Raw genomic sequence first — 19102 nt, 5'->3', positions numbered from 1 at the left:
TTCCATTGCCAATATGTCACGACTGCTCGATAATAAGTCACATAAATAAATCGGACCTTGATCTTTGCGTTAAGTGCACAAACTAAATTAACAAATGAAAAACATGATTAATTACTATTACAAAAAAAATTGCGATAACCATACTATGAACTTTATACATTTGTTTTTATTACTCTTTGTGTTTTGTTATTAAATTACAGTTATTGTTATATCGTTTTTATGGTTTATTAGAATTCGTACTACTGTGCGTCAAAAGAAAAAATTATAATTTATTTCAACACACATAAATCTTTGCGATTTGCATAGTGATAATCTGTAAGTTAATTTACTAAATAACGACCATTATGTATTTAGGTTTAATTACTAGTTTTCGTAATCTCTTGAAAAAATAGCCAGTTACTTAATAGTTCATGACCTACATCAAAACAAATTATACATAAAACTGTTTCGAAAATATTTTTTATAAATTATAAAATTATGTTTTTTTTTAAACATCCATTTATTAAATTTATTGCTGATCTACTTTATCACTAGACAAATAAAATTATGCTCTGGTATTTGTCGCAAAAAAAATCAATTATCTGGCAAACAATTGATTGATCAAAGTACGTCATCATTAAAATAAACAATTTTTAATTTATCACCTGATTGTATGTTCGCAAATAACAATACAGAATCATAAACTGTAAAAAAGAAGATACATATTAAAATCCATTAAGGAAGGCATTTCAACGAGATGAACGGATAAGCGAACGGAATAATTCAAAACGTCAATGCCCAACAAACATCAGTCGATGCACAATCCGAACGGAATCTCCGATCTAAAAACGCCATACTAATTTGGTGCGTCCCTTTCCTGCTTCCAATTCATCGGCGTTTTCTCACGTCAAAATATGAACGACCAATGTCAATTGGGCAATGTACGGATGTTTTTAAAATATGCCACTCCGGACAGCAGAAACGTTTCACTCTAATCTTGATGCCGTGCTAGATGAGAACGAAAAGGATATCGGTTTATCTGCGGCATCAGATTCTTGTCTACACGGAAAAAAATATATATATTACGCCCGATGGGAACGGTTTCGTCTTGTCATACGAACGAAACATTTTATCGGACTTATGTTGCGAGTTTATCATTCTTTATGCAAATTCTAGTTCGTAACCAGTTCTTGGCAACGAGTCCAACGAAATACGGTGCACGTCCCAATTCGATAATTTTAACGATATGTATGTAACAACAACAACACATAATTATGTGTGTGAATAGAACTGGTATTCGAACGAGTTAAAAACGAAATTGGCGAGTTTCGAACACTTCGATAAATAATGCCTTGTTGATTTTTATTCGTGGCTAATGTTGCGTGTGTTATTCCTACACAAAAAAATAACTGGGAATAACGCGTTTTAAATTTGCTCTCTATTATGTCGAAAATTCTGTATCCCTGAGTGGCGTAAATTACTTCACTTCTTTAATGGTAATATGTGTTTCTTTAAAATTACAAAGGTATCGAGATGCTCAATTTTGAACACGAACAAAAAATTTGTGCTGTCTGACATAACTAGAATTCACACCAGAAATTACCACTAAAATAATTGTTAAATGATACATTTGGTAATTAAACTTACCTTGTAGTAACAAGTATTTATATGAAAATGGATAAAATCCATTTTCGTTATTTCATAACATGTTTCCCCTGACCGATTTGTGAGATTTCAACGCTGGATTTTTGTGAAAACCTGACCAAATTTTATTATATTATACTATATTATAGTATCTTTTCTGTTTTTCTTTTTAGTGATTGATTAATGTTGCGTTCGTATCTCGTTGTTTGAATTTAATATGTTTCAATTAATTAATAAATAAGGTTGCAAAACTTATTAGTTAATTACAAATATTTGATGCATTTGAAATGGATAATCTCGACTTTCTTATGTTTCATTGTATATGTTTTAATTATTTTACTATTATTAAATTGTTTAGAGAACGATAAATTTGAATTAGCCGAATCTCTTTTCTAAAATAAAACACAAATTTTGATATAATACATATTATATTGTGTAAAAATTTTTCACCGACTAATTTGTGAGATGTTAACACTAACATTTTAGTTAAAAATTGTTCAAATTTTATTATATTACTATTGCAGGAAACAACAATTACATCCTTATAATAATTTATGATACAAATGAATAAATAATAAATGTTCATTTCGAAACACATATTTAGAGACCTTTGTGGAATTTTAATGACGAAAAAGCTTCAACAATTTCGATCTAGTCTCGAATAGAAAACATTGCTTTTAAATTGTTTTTGGTTGTTCGATGAATTTTTAGTATTTTTTTTCCTGTTTTTAATGGCTGGTGAATTTTACGTTCGTGTCTAGTCGATTGAATTTGGTATAATTCTATTAATTAATAAATCAGGCCACAAAATTTGTTAATTGATAGAATATATTTGGGACATAATTGCAATTGAATTGTATAAAAGGGTGGAATATCTGGATTTTTTTGGTTTTCATTATATGTATTTTAATTAGTTTATTATTTTTAAATTATTTAGAGAACGATAAATTTGAATTAGCCGAATCTCTTATCTAAAACAAACATTCGGTTAGATAAAATTAATTAATCTCACCTAATAATGCCTAATATGTATGTACTATGTTGTTAGGCATATTTCGATTAATACATTAGCTAAGAACAATTTAAAAACCATTTGTTCTATTCGGATGAAAAGTATTTTGTTTAATATTATTCATTATTGAAATAGAATTTTAGTGAAAATTTCATTATAGGATTTTATTATTATTGTACTAAACAACAATTACATATTTATAATGATTTATTATTCAAATGAATAAATTAACAAATGTTCATTTGAAAACGCATATTTTTAGATGAAAAAACTTCAGCAACAGATTGGATCGATCAAGTTTCGAATAGAACACCTTGCTTTTAAAATTCTATCCGATAAAATTTTAGTAAATTTTTTTTCTTTGTAATTAGTAAATTTCTAGTTTAAATTTTACATATTTCGATAATTAATTTAGTAATTAATTAATTGGAGTATTTAGTTTTAAAAAATGATAGCATATAATTTCATTTGAATTGAACGAAAGAGTGGTATAAGTTTACAAATCTTAGATATTAAATATTGTTTTGAGAATGATGAATTTGAATTAGAAGAATCTTTTATCTAAAACAAACATTCAGTTACACGAAATTTTGATTAATCACACATCACACAATAATGCCAAATAATGATAGGTAGAAAAACATTTTTGATAAGCACAAATAATTACTATTACTATTATAATAATGAATTCATTAAAACAACAACGTTAATGACACAAAAGTTCCTAATTTTGACCTAACCGAAAAACAACGCGAATCGAGACCTGTTTTAAAATGATAATGGCGTATGACATCAGAGGTGATCGCACCTAGAACCAGTTTTTCTGGAACAATTCTACCCGCGTGTTAATTTTCGAAAAACTTTTTTTTAAATCAGCATGGCAACCGACAGGATAATGCACGGCGACGGAAATGAAACATAATACGGTCTGTTCAACGTACCGAACCGATATTAATAACCGTTGTGCTTTTAAAACTTATTCGCATGTTAATAACGATATAAAAAAAAGTTGCAAATCGAACAGATGCGTTTTAATGTTATTAAAATTTATTTAGTGTTTTGTTTGTGGCAGAAAGTTTGTGATGACTTTCGTAAAATTGAATTTGGACATTGACGGACAGATTTATTAAACGGGGTTTTTTCATTTCTTTGTTCGTGCAGGTGAAAGAATAACATTTTAATTTCTCGTGCCCTTTTATCCTCACAAATCAATTAATCTTCGCGTTTTGATGGATTGATTCGTTGAATTATTTATGTATGTGTCACAGCAAAGTGAAATAATGCTCGACTCGCGTTCTAAGAAACATACAAAAGGCGCCTCATAAATAATAAATAATAATATAAATAAATTTCAGCGATGAACTACATCCTTATCTATATTGCATTGTTTAACAAACACTATCACGGTTTTATTGTCTGATAACTACGTTTCACTCCAGAGACAAACACGTAAGCACGACTTTTGTTTGTCGAAGACACTCTGCAAGACACTATCAACAATTAGCAAACATTGCACAACGATATTGGTTACAAGTATTCCGATTCCTGGAAACTCATTCATTGTCGGCTAGTTTTCTACCTGGCTTTTTAAAATTCAATAATTTTATCACACCGATTGATGTCAATACCTCTGGGAATGTCCCATCATAAAAACGAACCGTACCGTTTTTCGGAACTCCAGTCCAATTGTATTTCGTTCAACTGGGAATGTAATTTTTGTCCGTATTCATATTGAGGTTGTCCCAGGACGAATCAAACTACTCGACTTTCAAATCTATATGATAAAACCGTTTCAGATCAAATATTTGTTCAAGTCCCAGCCAGATGGAAACTAATTAAAATCATGGAATATAATGGCAAAAGTTAATCTCACTGTTTTTTTCAATTATAACATTAGTGACACAATTTAGTCGATAATCGATTCCGAACCATGAACAATATTTCGCATTTGTGTTACGGTGCGGAAAAAATCGTCTTCTGCGTAACTCTACACCACACAATGGTGGCATTTCTTTTGTAAGGACCCCCAGTACACGATAAATTACAGGGGTGCCCCCGGTTTTCGGGGCGGCGCTCGACTGTCACCGACAATCTACAAGAAAAGAGAAATTTCTCAGCTGCACAAGGAGTTTTTATTGGCCCACCAACAGCTGACTTTCGGTTTACGACGACATTGGGTTTACAACGAGAAAAAATGCCGTAATAACTGTCGATGACTGCGGAAAGTTGTCGACTGACGGAATTATTGTGCGTTCCAGCTTGTTCTATTGGACTCGAAGAAGAAAAAAGGGGAAGTAACTCATTTCGGATATCGCGATAAAACCCTTTAAACTATCCAGTCGGATCTTGTTGAGATGCGAGCCCGTTCTCTGTGCTCAAAGACGAATCTTATCGTATTAAAATTTTGCAGAGTGGCGATTTCTCGGACCTTTTTCTCATTCTATCAACGTTTCAGAGCCTCACATTTTGTATTCATCCATTCACTTGAAATTTACGAAACACAATGCGAGTCAATATTCTAATGGCTTAAATATTATTGATTGAGTTTTCCTTTTGAAACAGTTTTACTTTAATTAGGAGTAAGTATATTAGTATATTTTGACGTACATTGGAATTAAAAGAAATTTATTTCAAATATATTCTGGACAAGAAATATTGAAACTCTTGCAATGTAGACTGATTTTATTTGTACAATTGTTTGCTTAGGTTGAATACACAGAAAACAGGGAAGAAACAGGGCAGTAAGCCGATTTTATTAAAAAAACAATCGGTGACGTGACTTATTGGCAGCGGTTTGAATCCTTAGTTTTGACTGCATAACATAAACGTTTGTTGTTTTTGTTTTTCCAGTGGAAATCACGATGGTGTGTTGTGACGAAGCTATCGCCAGTTGCAGGTAATGCAGTAATATTTTTACGTCGCCGCCACGCACCGCGGTTCATTTTTGGTTTACGGGCCAAGTTTTTTTTTTGAACGGCCATCCTTTATGGCAGTTTTACGGGTCGCTCATATTTTAAGGACCTCCGTGGGGATAATCGCTTAAATAACGCCCGGCAGCGGCTCGTAATCCTCCCCCAGAAAAAAGGAAATTTGTTGACTCCGGCGTCGATTTATCGCGCGCGACTCCTGCGGGACCGTAGGTGTAAATTCAAAAGTCGTAATGTTTGATCTATTAGGAAAGTTTGACGCGCGAAAAAATAACCGGTGTCCCCCAATTCCCAAAATGAAATAACTTTTCGGCTTTGTGTTCTCTCATGGAGATGGAAAATGTCGACCGGTTTTTGTTTATTTTCTGACTGAATTTTATACATTAATATCCAGTGTTAATTAAGGATCGTTTTGGAGGCAACATTTCCAGGAATCCGAAATTAGGGCTTTCGGAGCAATTTAGCGGAGTGCTCTTAATTTTTGCCCGAAATTAATTATACAAAGTCCTACGCGTACCAATCCTAATCCGGGGATTAAAGATCGGAACGACAGACGGCGTGATAAGACGGGACGGGAAGCTGGCAAATCTTATTTCGGCAAAAAAAAATATCGCTCATAATCTCGTTAACACGGACGCCAGTTTCACGGCTGCAACGGGGAGGGTGTATTAATTTAATGAAGTTTCAGTTTTACGAGGCGGTATTTTGTCCGTTCCATTAAATCCACCCGGGTTAACAATCATATCTCGTTCGTTTGGACGGTACGGCTGAATTAAACAAGCGAGATAAGGCATGAGGAAAGTTCGCGTCCTCTCGTCGATCTACAAGACCGGAAAAGAAACAACGAACGAAAAGGAAACTCCTTCAGGAGCATCAATTTCAATAAGCCTCGAGAGTGTACACAAAACCCACTAGAACGTTTCGACTTGAAACTTTCGAAAATACGGTTTATTAAATCGTCCGCCACGCTTAACTCCGGAATGTGTGGATATTAAAAATGGCCCGAGAGTTAATCACGTGTTTGTCTTCCATCACGGCGCAAGTTAACCGGAGGTGTGCAAACATCACTAGAATTACCGACACGGCTTTCGCTTCACAATAGATCGATGCGCTCCAAACATTTTTTCCTCAGCTTGCACTCGTTCTTTTTGGAGGGCCCTTCGTCGGAACCAATACGTTTTTCCATTAAATCCGGCCTTTGTGGCTTTTGAATCGGGATCGAATCATATTTTACAATGAGGAATTCTTGTGTCGGCTACAAAGTGACGGTGTGGCTGTGTGCCATCGTAAAACCGTTAATGACATATCTTTATACACTTTGTTGCACTATTGGACGGTAACGGCGCTTGTTTTAGGTCTTTACGACGAGCTTTTACGGGCCACTTACACAATACCTACTGTTTAGATAAATTATATTAATCTTACAAAGTGCAATCAAGTTCATCGTACATTCAGAATACATTACAGATTTGTGCGGCAGATTATTCGACTTGAAACTGGCGCAGTCGATGGGATAACATCTTAATAACTCCTTTAATATTTGTATACAATGTGTGTGACTCTAAGAAATGCACTTTTTCCATATTATGACCATAATTTAAATAAGAGGTTAGTTTTATTGGGCAATAAAGCACATAAAAAGTTTAATAAGGAACACCTTCGGAAACCCTTGTAAATTTCCTTGGACCATTCGGTTGCGTGGGCAAATGGAACAGCCCCGTCGTAAAACCGAATGCTTGGAAGGGGCATCCGTGAACGTGGTAGTGCGATAATGTGCAGACTGCTCAATTAGAGGTCGTGGACGACGGGAAATTGATGCACGCGATTTAATAAAGACGAGGACTTCGGGACTGCGTAATGATTTTACAAGGAATTAACGCAACCATCGGGTCCATTTTGTTCGGTCTTAATCCCCCGGCATTGTTGTTCGCAACTCCACTCCGCCGACAATAAACCCAATTCACTTCGGCCATTTCGACGGCGCGATTGTTCCGTGGCAGTCGCGCGATCCACGCGTGCAAACACCGGCAACTCGCTCCGGTCTCGCATTACCATAAGTAAATAATTTTGACGGGAAAGAGACGCGGTTAATTGGCTTATCGACTCGCTAATTCCTCCTGTTGATCCCGCAAACTGCCTTCCATTTAGAAAGTTAACGGAGACGTTTTCTATTCATTCGATTTTCGTTTCGTATAATCCATTTTCACCGCTACGTTTTAGATCGAATAAAACAATCCACACGTTTTGAGAGTAATACGCTTTGACCTCGGGGAGTTCCACCGTTGATCCTTAGGTTTGGACCGGTGGAAATAAATGTGCCCAGGCGAAGGGAACAATGTTTCATCAGTCACGCGACGAATCCCGCCATAAATTTAATTATTAATCGGCGTTTCCTTTGGGCAATTTCGTGGAGATTTCGTCCGGACAAACAACGGAGCCGCAAAGGACAAATCGACGCTTTAACTCGATAAACCCGGACGCTAATTAGGGGACGGACCGACCCAATTTGTGTGCTGCGACTTCATATTACACGCGCCGCGTTGTCCTTTGATTCCGTCTCGAATGTGGACTTTTTCCATCGGGGCCGTCTCAAAACTGTAATTAGTCGAAAATTAATTAGCGTTATTATCTCGTGCCCGAAGAGAACACGCTGCGTCGACGTATCGAGTTAAAACGGGGGACCGGTTAAATCTGGCAATAACTGTCAACCGTCAACCAAACATTAATTCACGCACATACATAACATGTGGATTACATACGTATAACGGGGAAAACGCAGACATGACCCGAGGCTTTCCGCGTCTGCGGAAGGGTGGAAAACTTGAAGGGGTTTATCACCGGCAAGGGGGAACGAACACACGGCAGGTTTAAGTCTGTTTTTACGCGGAATTGGGAACTGCAAGTGTTGTCGTATGGGGGGATGAACACTACCGACAACAATACTACTCTATCAGACGTGTACGTCTCTTGTTAACTGGTGAAGAGTTCTTCCTTAAATTCCGTAACGAAAATATCGCATTAACTTTCGACCTTGATACGTTCATAACTTGAATCGCGTGCAATTTTTTACGGTAGCAATTTGCCATCGGTATAACTCAGAAAAACGGAGATGTTTCGCTGCTGATTTAATAAAGCGTTATCCTGATGAACGTCATCGTTTACACGGGCTAAATATTCCATCAGTCCTTAATGTTCCCCTATCGCCGTGCATTTTCATACAAATGCGCCTCGTTAGAAAAGAATGAGACCCAAACGAGTATCGAAACGCAGAAGCACAATTAATTATCATAAAATGCATCGGGGCCACAATTTAAATTGCAAATTCGAAGTGACACACGCCGAAAATGCCAATGGAAAAAATTGCGGGAGTGGCTTCAAACACTATAATCTGAGTTAGTTTCAAATTTCGGGTGAATAAATTTCTCCGGGGGGAGAACGAGAAAAGACAATCCTCACTAATGATTAATAGAAAACCGCAAGAATATGCCGGATAAAAGGCTCTCGATCGAATTTAGGAAGAGGGTGAAGAGTTTTTTTATTAAATTTTCGAGGGGGAGACCAGACTGGTGTATTTTATTTTAATTTTTTCAAACTAGACAATTTACGAGTGTACTCAGACGTAATTAAGGCTAATTAGGGTCGGATATCATAAGAAAGTTGACGTCCACTAATTACACGCTATCAAATAACATTTTTCGGATAAAAAATAACATGCATATGCTGGCTCGTAAAAGCTTAACGTTCCGTCATATCCAAAGGTTATCGCAGTTAAAGCAAATGTCGCGGATTTTTTTTTCGTCGTTGATAAAAACCGGAGAAACAATGTAATAATCGTACGTGCTGCAAAAAGAACAAACACACTGACCTCGAAGACCGGCGACAAGAAGCGAGATTTATTTTCGCGACTGGAGTCAGTTAGAAACACCACGTCTTGTGCTTTATTCACTTGGCAAAAATTACAAGGTGTGTCTTTAGTCTAGGACATTTGTGTTTCGCACTCGGAACACTTGTATGATTGTAGATCTCGTCAAAAATCATAAATACATAAAGGCGTGGTGCACGAAACGGTTTTGTACGTTAAAAATGATAAAATCCAAGCTGCGACAAAACACTTTTTATTTTTGTTTCTCTTTTTAATTGAACCGCAACTATTAATCAGACAAAAGACGCCGTTAATAATTTTAGTGACCCATTAAGGTGATTACAGAAATGAAAACTTCATGTATAATTAGAAGTTAGTGGTATTCGCAGCCGCACAAATTACCTGGCTGCAACTTTTAACGGTCGTAGATCTTGCCCTTTTTCCACGACAATTAATACACCGATATTATTAATCTTTTGGCCCCAGGAGAAAAATTTCGCGAGTCACATCAAACCGGTTAATATGTTTCTGACGTGTTGCAAAGGAGGAATTTGCTCCCCGGCATTATTTCGCAATATCCGCCCCGCCATCCATTATAAATCTCTCATAATATGGAAATTTAATTTCGCGGGGGCTCGTAAATTTTCCTGGCCGCGCAATTATTTACCCGACAACATATTCTTCCTTATCTGCCTGGCGATAATTAATTTTTATTGGTTTTGCGGTATGATTATTGTCTGAGGTGTCGAACTCGAGATTAGATAGGATGCTGTATCTCGTAAAATATTCCCCGCTTATCTACAGATAAGGTAAAGAGCAACGGCTTTTGTTTTTGGGGACACTAATAGTAAAAATTATTAAGATATAGTAGAGGGAAGTTGTACAACGTTGCTGACAGTTGTAATCCTGATTTATCTGCAACAGATGATGCACTAAAAGGAGAAGTTAATGTGCACCCTATTAAGGAAGTTGTTTTAGGTCTGACAAAACATTGTTTGGGATATATTTATTGCCTGCGGTGTAAATACTCGCCCCGCCTCTTGCCAACCATACCCAGAAGGATTTTTGATGGTCAACCGGGCCTTTTTCTGACACCCGGTGGTTTATGACACTCATTAGTACCAGCTGATCGATGTGCCGTACTAAACCGAACCAAACTCCTGGAATTCATGTTTGTTTATTGCCCACATAAATGTTTAAAAGCACCAAGTGTCCCACACTAGAATGTTTTGCCATCGTATCGGATTCATAACATTTGTCTCCGGATCGATCCAGTCGGAAACCGGGACCGAGTTCCGACATTTGCCTTGAGGGAATCGTGGGGTAAAAATCAAAGGTTTACGGCGAGATGCAATAAAAACGGAACAATGGATACTAAAGGATAATCCCCCGACATCCCACCGTTCCCTTAAACGGGAAAATATCGCGAGCGCGCGGTAAATAATTGAGTCACACAACAGGAAATTCAATCCTGCAAGGAAAACGTTGACCGTCAATTTGCCAAGTTATCCCTCAATTCCCGACTTGACAAAACAAACGGCGCGACCGTTTCAATTCTTTTTGTTGTCCCTTTTTTCCCGGCAATTATCGTATTTATTAAAATCGCCGCGATTTCTCTTTCGCCGGAATAAAACCCGGAGCGTCGCATATTGCATCGGTTTTTTTTTCACGTTACCGAACGGCGGCGAGGGTTTAAATTAAAATCGGTCGCGATAACAGTTTCAATTTTTGTTGTTCTTTTTTTTTCTCTGTCGATTGCGTCGGCTTTTGGGGGGGATTATTAATACTTCATGAGATGATTGAGGTCTTTGATCCGGTGGAAACCGTTTTAATTGTTTGCGACACAATAGAAAATCCACGAGTGGCAAGTTTTGTAAAAGTTGCGGAGTGCGAAGAAGAAAGTGGCTTGAAAGTTTTACGCTACGAGCGACGAGCAGACAAGTACGTGCATGCATTTTCGTTTTACGTAACGTCGTTTGTTCGAAAGCGTCGCGAATATGTTACAAAACAAGGTTGCTTTTTACAATGTTAGCCAATTCTAGGTATTAAAAATGACGGTAGAACTAAAATTACATATAAAACAGTAAATTGCCGTTCAGAATGATTTACTGTTGAACTGTTATGTAGTCTACAAGGACATGTTACATTACCGTGTGCATTAATTTAATTGATTTCGCTTGTAACATTACTGTCTTTATTAACTGCAGTGGTAATCGAATAGGCACATAGTTATTTGTCTTAGTTAAGTGCACTTTCAGTTTATAAGACAATATAATTATATACATACTTTGTGTTTATGTATGTATGTATTCATTCTAGTTTTTATTTTGTTTGCTCAGAATTGCTTGGTAAAATAAAAGAAGGTCGTTCATCTTCGATTTACTTAATATTTCAAGGTTCCGTGGATATTTTTATAATTCGTTTTTTTTTTCTTGAAAACGCTCGAGACAATAAAACAGCGTCAATATTTGAATACCAAGCCCAAGATCGGTCGCTTTGTAAACCGATCACGTAAAAATCTCTTATTGTTTACGGATTTCAAATTATTACAATTTTTGTCCCGTTAGCTGAAACGAATTTTCACATCTTCACATTTTCAAAAGATTCCCTCCTCCCCCATGACTGCATGCGTATCTTGTTTACTCTGCGATAACGGTGTATCTCTGTTAATTAAACACACGCCATCATGTTAAAATTGATTAAACGCGTTGACGTCGATCGCCCGACTCGGTTTTTGCATAAACAACCCGATAATAAATTCGGGCACTCGAAAACGTTCAACTGCTCCAACCGCACCAGGTGTTCTTGCGGCACACCTGCGCACTTTCAAGGCCGGAACACCAAAACCGACAGGTAACAACAAAAGATCGGGCGTCACGCGGAAAACGACACTATTTAAATCCGGGTTTCGAAGTGTGATTCGATTAGTTCGGGAACAGATCTCGTTAAATTAAGAGGGAACGAGATAAGGAAGTGAACGGGAGACGAGGAAAACAAAAAAGTCGATCGGCGTAAAGAGGAAGTAATCTTTTAGTTAAGGAGCGGGTCTTTAAAGGGAAGGGAATGTCACAATTTGTTCGCGTTTTATCGCCGACTGACAAAGGGACATTATGGAGCCAGAAACAGCCTCTTATTTCCACTGTTTTCCCCGAGAGCAATTTCCATGTTGGATGAATTAATGCTAGATATGAACTAGGGCTCTCCAAATTTGACAAAATTTCTCTGATCGGCCGATGCCGTCGCTGATGTTTTAACTTAACTATTAACCGATTGTCGATGCCTATGCCGATGCGATGATTTTATAAGTTAAAAAAAACGAAACTTAAATCGAATATAGTTTATAATTGTATCTAATTTATATAGTATACTAATGATTTAAACGTAAACAAAATATTATAAATTATACAATATAAGCATAAAACGAATATATTAAAATAAAAATAAATTGCAAATAAGGTAAATATGTAAATTACACGGTATAATTACAAAACATCAAATAGCACATTCTTCATTATTTATTTATGGTTCAAAGGATTTTTGTAAAAGAGAAATATCAACGCATCGATTTTAAACATGTTTGTTAAAAATACTACAAAGTAAAAGAGTCAACTATAAATGGTTCATGGAACAGTTTATGAGCCATCGACCACTATGCCGATGCCGAAGTATGGGTCGAGCTCTCAAGTGAACACAATGATTGTCGATTCATCGAAGACGCTTCTTTTTGGATGGCGGTGTGGGGGATGAACTATTAGGCTAATGACGTGCTCAAAGTGTCCGGTCTTCCATGCGACACGTAACCCAATCACCGCCTAACGAACCGGAATCGTCCCTGTTTTTTTTCTCGTCCGTCCGGACGACAAACAATCCACTCTCCGGAGTCCGGCTCTTGATTAATCGAGTCACGAAAGTTCTGTCCGTCTTTTGTTTTTCGACCCCCCTCCCCACGGGGGTGAGTTTTTCGTGGGAACGGAAAAAACTGGGCAGTAATTAGCGATGTTATTATTGCCAGCGTCTTTTCTTGCATTTGGTTCCGGAAGATAGCGGTTTAATTATATTGAAATAACACGCTAAGACTGTTATTAAATTTTACGTCTTAAATGTAAATAAAGCTTGAGAAATTAATTTCGGATACGGCGGATAATGAACGTTGAAGGCGCACGTTCCGGATATAGAATAAGATATTCTAATTTCACTCCTCGGTTCTTATAAAAAAAATACAATTTGGGGTAACTGAATTCACACACACACACACACACACACACACACACACACACACACACAAACACAACCGATTAATCGTACCAAATCACTAATTAAAACCGTGATTAAAGTTGCGGCCGGCAAACGCCCGGTAAATTTTGCGAAACGTCGTCGCTAAACTGGCGAACTGTTTATCCACTGCAGAAATTCGCAGTGGCGGCATACAAACGATCTTATTACAGCACAGCATCCATGCAGATGGTTCCCCGTATCTCTGATTGATTTTTAATGAAACGATGCTGCAAGAGATCAAGTACGCCGAGTGTTAAATGCAACCAATGCGTCGCAGATTTTTCTTCCGGGTTCGTTTTCTGTGTACATTTTTAACATTCGTTGGTGATGTATATGGTATCAACTAGAAATGTATCGATGAAAATTTTACAAAAATTTCAAATATTATGTTTGAAACGCATACTTTTTAAACATTATGCTGCTATTTAAAAAATTAATGTAAATTTGTGCAATTTCACTCTTTTTTAATGTTCCAATTTACGCAGATATTTTATAATAAACCATGTTTTTTTTTTTGAATTTTTCATAATTTTTAATTTATTAGCAAAAAATAATACACTATTAAAAAATTTTCATTTCATAAATCTAGTAAATTATTTAAACTAAACTTCATATAAATTTGTAAAAATTTCACACATTATTTTAAAAAATGTTTAGGTTAGGTTTTTATAAAGTTCATAAAAATAATTGGATTTTTCATTTATTATAATATTACAGTCAAACTTCGATAACTCGAAGATTAATAAAAATCGACTTATTCAAACTTTTTCTAAATTTACCAATTAAAGGTGCATATAAGATATTTGATTATTTACCTTGAAAATATTTGCCATATTGTTTCACATTTTTTTTTTTGCTCTATCCCTTAAAATAAAATTCTGGTAATATGTTTAATATTGAAAAAGAAAAAAACTCTGTAACTTCAATTTGGCTGAAAGAAAGTCGATAAACTTTGCATCAACTGAAAGAATTTTTTATGTATCTCTATATTTTATTTTATACCTTTACATTAACTGTTAGAGAGACCAATATGGCTCTTTTATAAAATTGACATTGTGACATTATTATTTTATTTTGTTTTTCAGTGTCTTCATATTTAGCTATATTTTAATAAATGCATATAAATGAAGTGCCCGAATGGAGTTACATTTATTTGCACCAAAATTGTGTACGATCAATTAAGACAAAATCGAGTTAATAAGTACAAAATATTGCAAACCAATTTCAATCGAGTTATCGTTCAACTGTATTTAATAAAAAAAATATTGTATACATAATAAGCTAGTAAAAATTACATAAATTCTGTAAATAATTTTAGCAAATATTCATATAAATTCGTAAAATTTCACACATGTTCAAGAAATATAAAAATAGATTTTTGTTAGAAAATTAACAATTTTTATAGTCTTCTCAAAAGTAATAATTAAATATTGTATTATTTTAACAAAAAAAAAAAAAAAAAAATACATAAGCTTTGTAAATAATTTAAGCAAATACTCAACATTTCACACATATTTTTAGGAAATGTAAAAATAAAATTAAGAAGATAATTTAACAATATTTACAGCCTTTAATATTTAAATGATTTGATATAAAAATATATATTAGAAATTGGATTAGAAGATTACATGATACACTGAATATAAGGTAGGATATTGCGCATGGTGGGCGGTGCTTACTTTAGCGCGAATACGTCACGCGTAGAGTAGGTTTTGAACTGAACAATATGATTTTGACCTATAATCTGCGAATTACTATGCCCTTTGGCAATTTTGTTTCAATAAGCATTATTAAAAGTAAATAGTTGAATATACATATTAGCTTACGTCTTCACCTTCACCGATGGACCAATGCGACGTGCTCACATCTATTTAGACTAGTTTTGTTTTATAAACAAATCTGAAGTATTTGTTTACATTTAATAATCGGGGCAGTTCTTAAAAAAGAACCAGGCAGTCAAGCTTTAGATGTAGAGGGTTAAAGTACGTTTGTTGTAATAAAGCGTATTATTGTGAATTTAGTGTTTTAATCAAACTAAAAAGACAGATTAACAGTCGCTAATCTATCATACATATACTTATTTAACATATGTACGGTATTCTTTTCGGCGTTTTGTTTCTGTGTGTATTGTTTTTTACATAATTTCTGGATTAAATTTGTGTATTAAAGTGATAAAAATGCGGTGTGCTGTTGTAGGATGTAATTCTGACAACCAGTCTAAACGTAGTCCTATCGGAAACGTTAGATTTTTTAGATTTCCTAAAGACAATAATCTATGCAAAACGTGGTTACATCTCACAAAGAGAAAAGACAAAGTAAACACAAAAAACGCTGTAATGTGTTCCAAACATTTCTGTGAAACTGATTACAAAGTTATCTTAAAACATATCCTTCTGGGTTACACTCCTAAAAATTTTCGCGCACTGAAAGATGATGCTGTTCCTACGCAAAATTTACCCCAATCAGTTGTACAATCACCTTCAACTTCTGGAGCTGGAAAAAGAAGAAAAGTTGCGTACAAAAAAAGAGAAACAGCACGTTTTATAAAGAACATGCTTGAGGCTGAAAACACGTAAGTTTTTGAAATATCAAATTGTGGTGGTGTGTTGATTTGATTGTATGAGACTAGCTTATCTTTTTGCTTAACAGGGTTGGGGAAAGGGCAGCTCAGCCTGTAGTTAGTAATGATTGTAAGGTGGAGGAAAATTTAGATAATAATATGGTAGTGGAATCAAATATTACTTTGGAAAAGGGTAATGGTTTTTCTATAAATCATTTATCATATCATTTGCTTATGTATTAAAAATTTTAGTGTTCAAACAAACGAAACATGGAAAAACTTAGATGACCTCGCACTTGAAAATGAACAACTTAAAAAACAACTTGCTGCAATTAAACGGGTTTTTAGTGAAAATGACGCTTTACAAAATTTGGCAGGGTTTGTTTGTTACAAGCTAAAAGATTCCACCTTACAAAGTCCAAGTCAATCATGGTCATGGATTGATCACCTCACTGAGGGTGGTTTATCAAAACCGTCGTTAAGTTTTATGTCTCAAGTTGAAGAATTAAACAAAGTGTTTCTCGAAGTTAATGGTGAACTCATAGTAACCGAAAAACAAAATTTTATCCATGATCTTTTAATGAAAAGTAGTAAAATTGATTGTCCTATACAAGCAAAACAGCTTTTTTTTAGAACTAGAATGTTCTTCAGAATTAAGGAACTCAACAGGGCTTTAAGAGACAAATCAATCGGCAAAAGAAAATGGAAAAAAATTGTTTCGTAGATTCAAGTGTTAGGTTTTTATGTTTTTTGTTCTATGTTTACCTGTCAAAATGTATTAATAAAAATTTATATTTAAAACCATGGTTGGTTATCCTTATAAACTTTAATAAACTTTATTGTAATAAACTTTTAAGTAAAAATTTTTTTACGGCAACAGTAATGCATCTTATAGCACAGTTACGCTAAATTTTTTTATCTTTAATTTATAAAATATGGCATAACAAGCATTTTTTATATTAGATTTTTTTGTAAACTATGAAAATAAACACATTTCTGAGAATATTCGTATAAAATTCATATCTCCGTAATGCAAGTTACTCTACGCGTGACGTCATGCGCGCGGCCGACCTAAAATTGAACACGGGAGTATCCGGCACTGAGAAGATTAGAAAGTTAACGATTTTCTAACAGTAAATGGACAAACTTGCGTTTGTTGAAAAAGTAATCTCGAAAAATATGTCTTGGATAGATTATGGCACACGACAGTACAATAAATGACACGGAGGGTGGTCTCTAGTCGTGTTTACAAAACACTTATCGTCCTCATGCAATAAACAATCGTTATTTATTAAACCGACGTCCTAAAATAATAAACTGGCATCGATATCTATCCAGAAACGGCTATTACAACAGCGCCTTTATACAATCCACGTTCCTAATCCGTTCGTTTGAATGGAACCCATTGATTGCGGGACGAGGCGTCGCGGTGGTCCCGAAACTCTTTGCCTTTGGCACATGTGCTTTTCTCTTTCGAGTGCCCGAAATTCCGTATCGACGATAAAGTTTACGGGCCAAGCCATTATTACCGGTCCAGTTTATTTTATGCGGCAACCATTATCGATTCAAGTGCGTCTAGACTTGATTTAGGTCCCAGTGTACTCCTCAATTTTTATCCCATTTTATCTGCACATTTTAGTCGCACTATTTTGATGCCGCCATTGCGACTGTTCGTAGCACTCCGGTTACTAAATACGCATCATCGAAATCAATTTGAAATTGTGGTGTGATTGAAAAATGAAATACAATCAACACATTATTTATATAGCGAGCCGGCATAAAAAAGCAAACAAAACGGCCTAAAATTTAAACAAAAACATATTAAATTGAAAACCCATAAAAATGGTCGTTGTTGCCTCATACAACTATTTAATTCATACGCGTTACAAACAAAGCGACTCGGATATTTTTGCGACGGGAAACACGCTGAAATATTTTTCACGTCCCGCGGATATTTAACGTGCTTTTTTTTCCAATATTTTTATTTTGCAAACCGCAAACGTTATGCCGGGTCCGACAATCGAACAATAAATATTTGTCCGGAACAAGTGCAGTTCGTCTCCGCGTGTGGGGAAATTGGTATTTCGTGTTTCTTGCGGGGGGATTTATTGCACGGCCTGTATAATTAGTCAGGCCGGCAGTTAATTTTCGTCTAACAGCGACTCGTTAATTAGCCGGAATAAATATGCGTTCGTTCGTATATCCAATGTTGAAAACTGGCAATTAATTAATAAATTTTAACTCGACGATTATTTGTTTATTGAGAAGTGGTTATTAAATGGATTGCTGTGTTAGTTGTGTAATAGCTGCGCTCGTACGAGTTTCACAATGTGAAAAGTCGTAACACGTAACGTAGTGGCGCACTTGTAAAACATTTCATTACAGTCAGTCAGGAATTGCTGCAGCGTTTTCACTCGGATGCGTTTTCGCTGCTTTATGCGATGAAAAATTGTTGAAAACTAACACCGAGCGATGCATTACCGAGTAGTAAAAAAGGGCCGGGAGGAAACGGCACCACATAAAATATACATTCCATTTATAATTCCGTATCTAGCATCGGAATTAACATAATGCCGTAAAGAGGAGATCATTTACTATTTACAAGTCCGCATGTTCTCCAAGACGGTTCCGTTGTTCTCTCTCTTTTTTTTCTTTATTTTGCGCCCCGCTAATATTTCTTATTCCTTATTTCCCCCACCCCGTTTCTTAACCTTTTAATCTTTCAGCGGACAATCGCAGCCTCCGAGGACCGGCGTCCTGGTCCCTTTTATGTTAAGCATCCACTTACTTTTCTTTTATTTAACATTCCGTTTGCCACGTCTCGTCGGCTTGAATCACTGCGC

The 19102-nt window shown here is 35.6% G+C and overlaps 1 protein-coding gene across 3 annotated transcripts in view; it reads left to right on the top strand.

Annotated features, from left to right (window-relative positions):
• Positions 1 to 19102, top strand: part of LOC109603900 (uncharacterized) — a 207846-nt gene that overhangs the window by 126233 nt on the left and 62511 nt on the right. For 2 of the 3 annotated variants that reach the window (XM_049962601.1, XM_020020411.2), the window contains exon 2: positions 5486 to 5531. The exons of the other annotated variant lie outside the window; for it this stretch is intronic. In XM_049962601.1, coding sequence (XP_049818558.1) covers positions 5486 to 5531 — 46 coding nt within the window. The remainder of the gene's footprint in view (positions 1 to 5485; positions 5532 to 19102) is intronic. 3 annotated transcript variants of the gene reach the window in all.

Source organism: Aethina tumida, chromosome 1 (genome assembly GCF_024364675.1).
Source record: "Aethina tumida isolate Nest 87 chromosome 1, icAetTumi1.1, whole genome shotgun sequence".
NCBI lineage: Eukaryota > Metazoa > Arthropoda > Insecta > Coleoptera > Nitidulidae > Aethina > Aethina tumida.
This window is presented reverse-complemented; position numbering and strand designations above follow the sequence as displayed.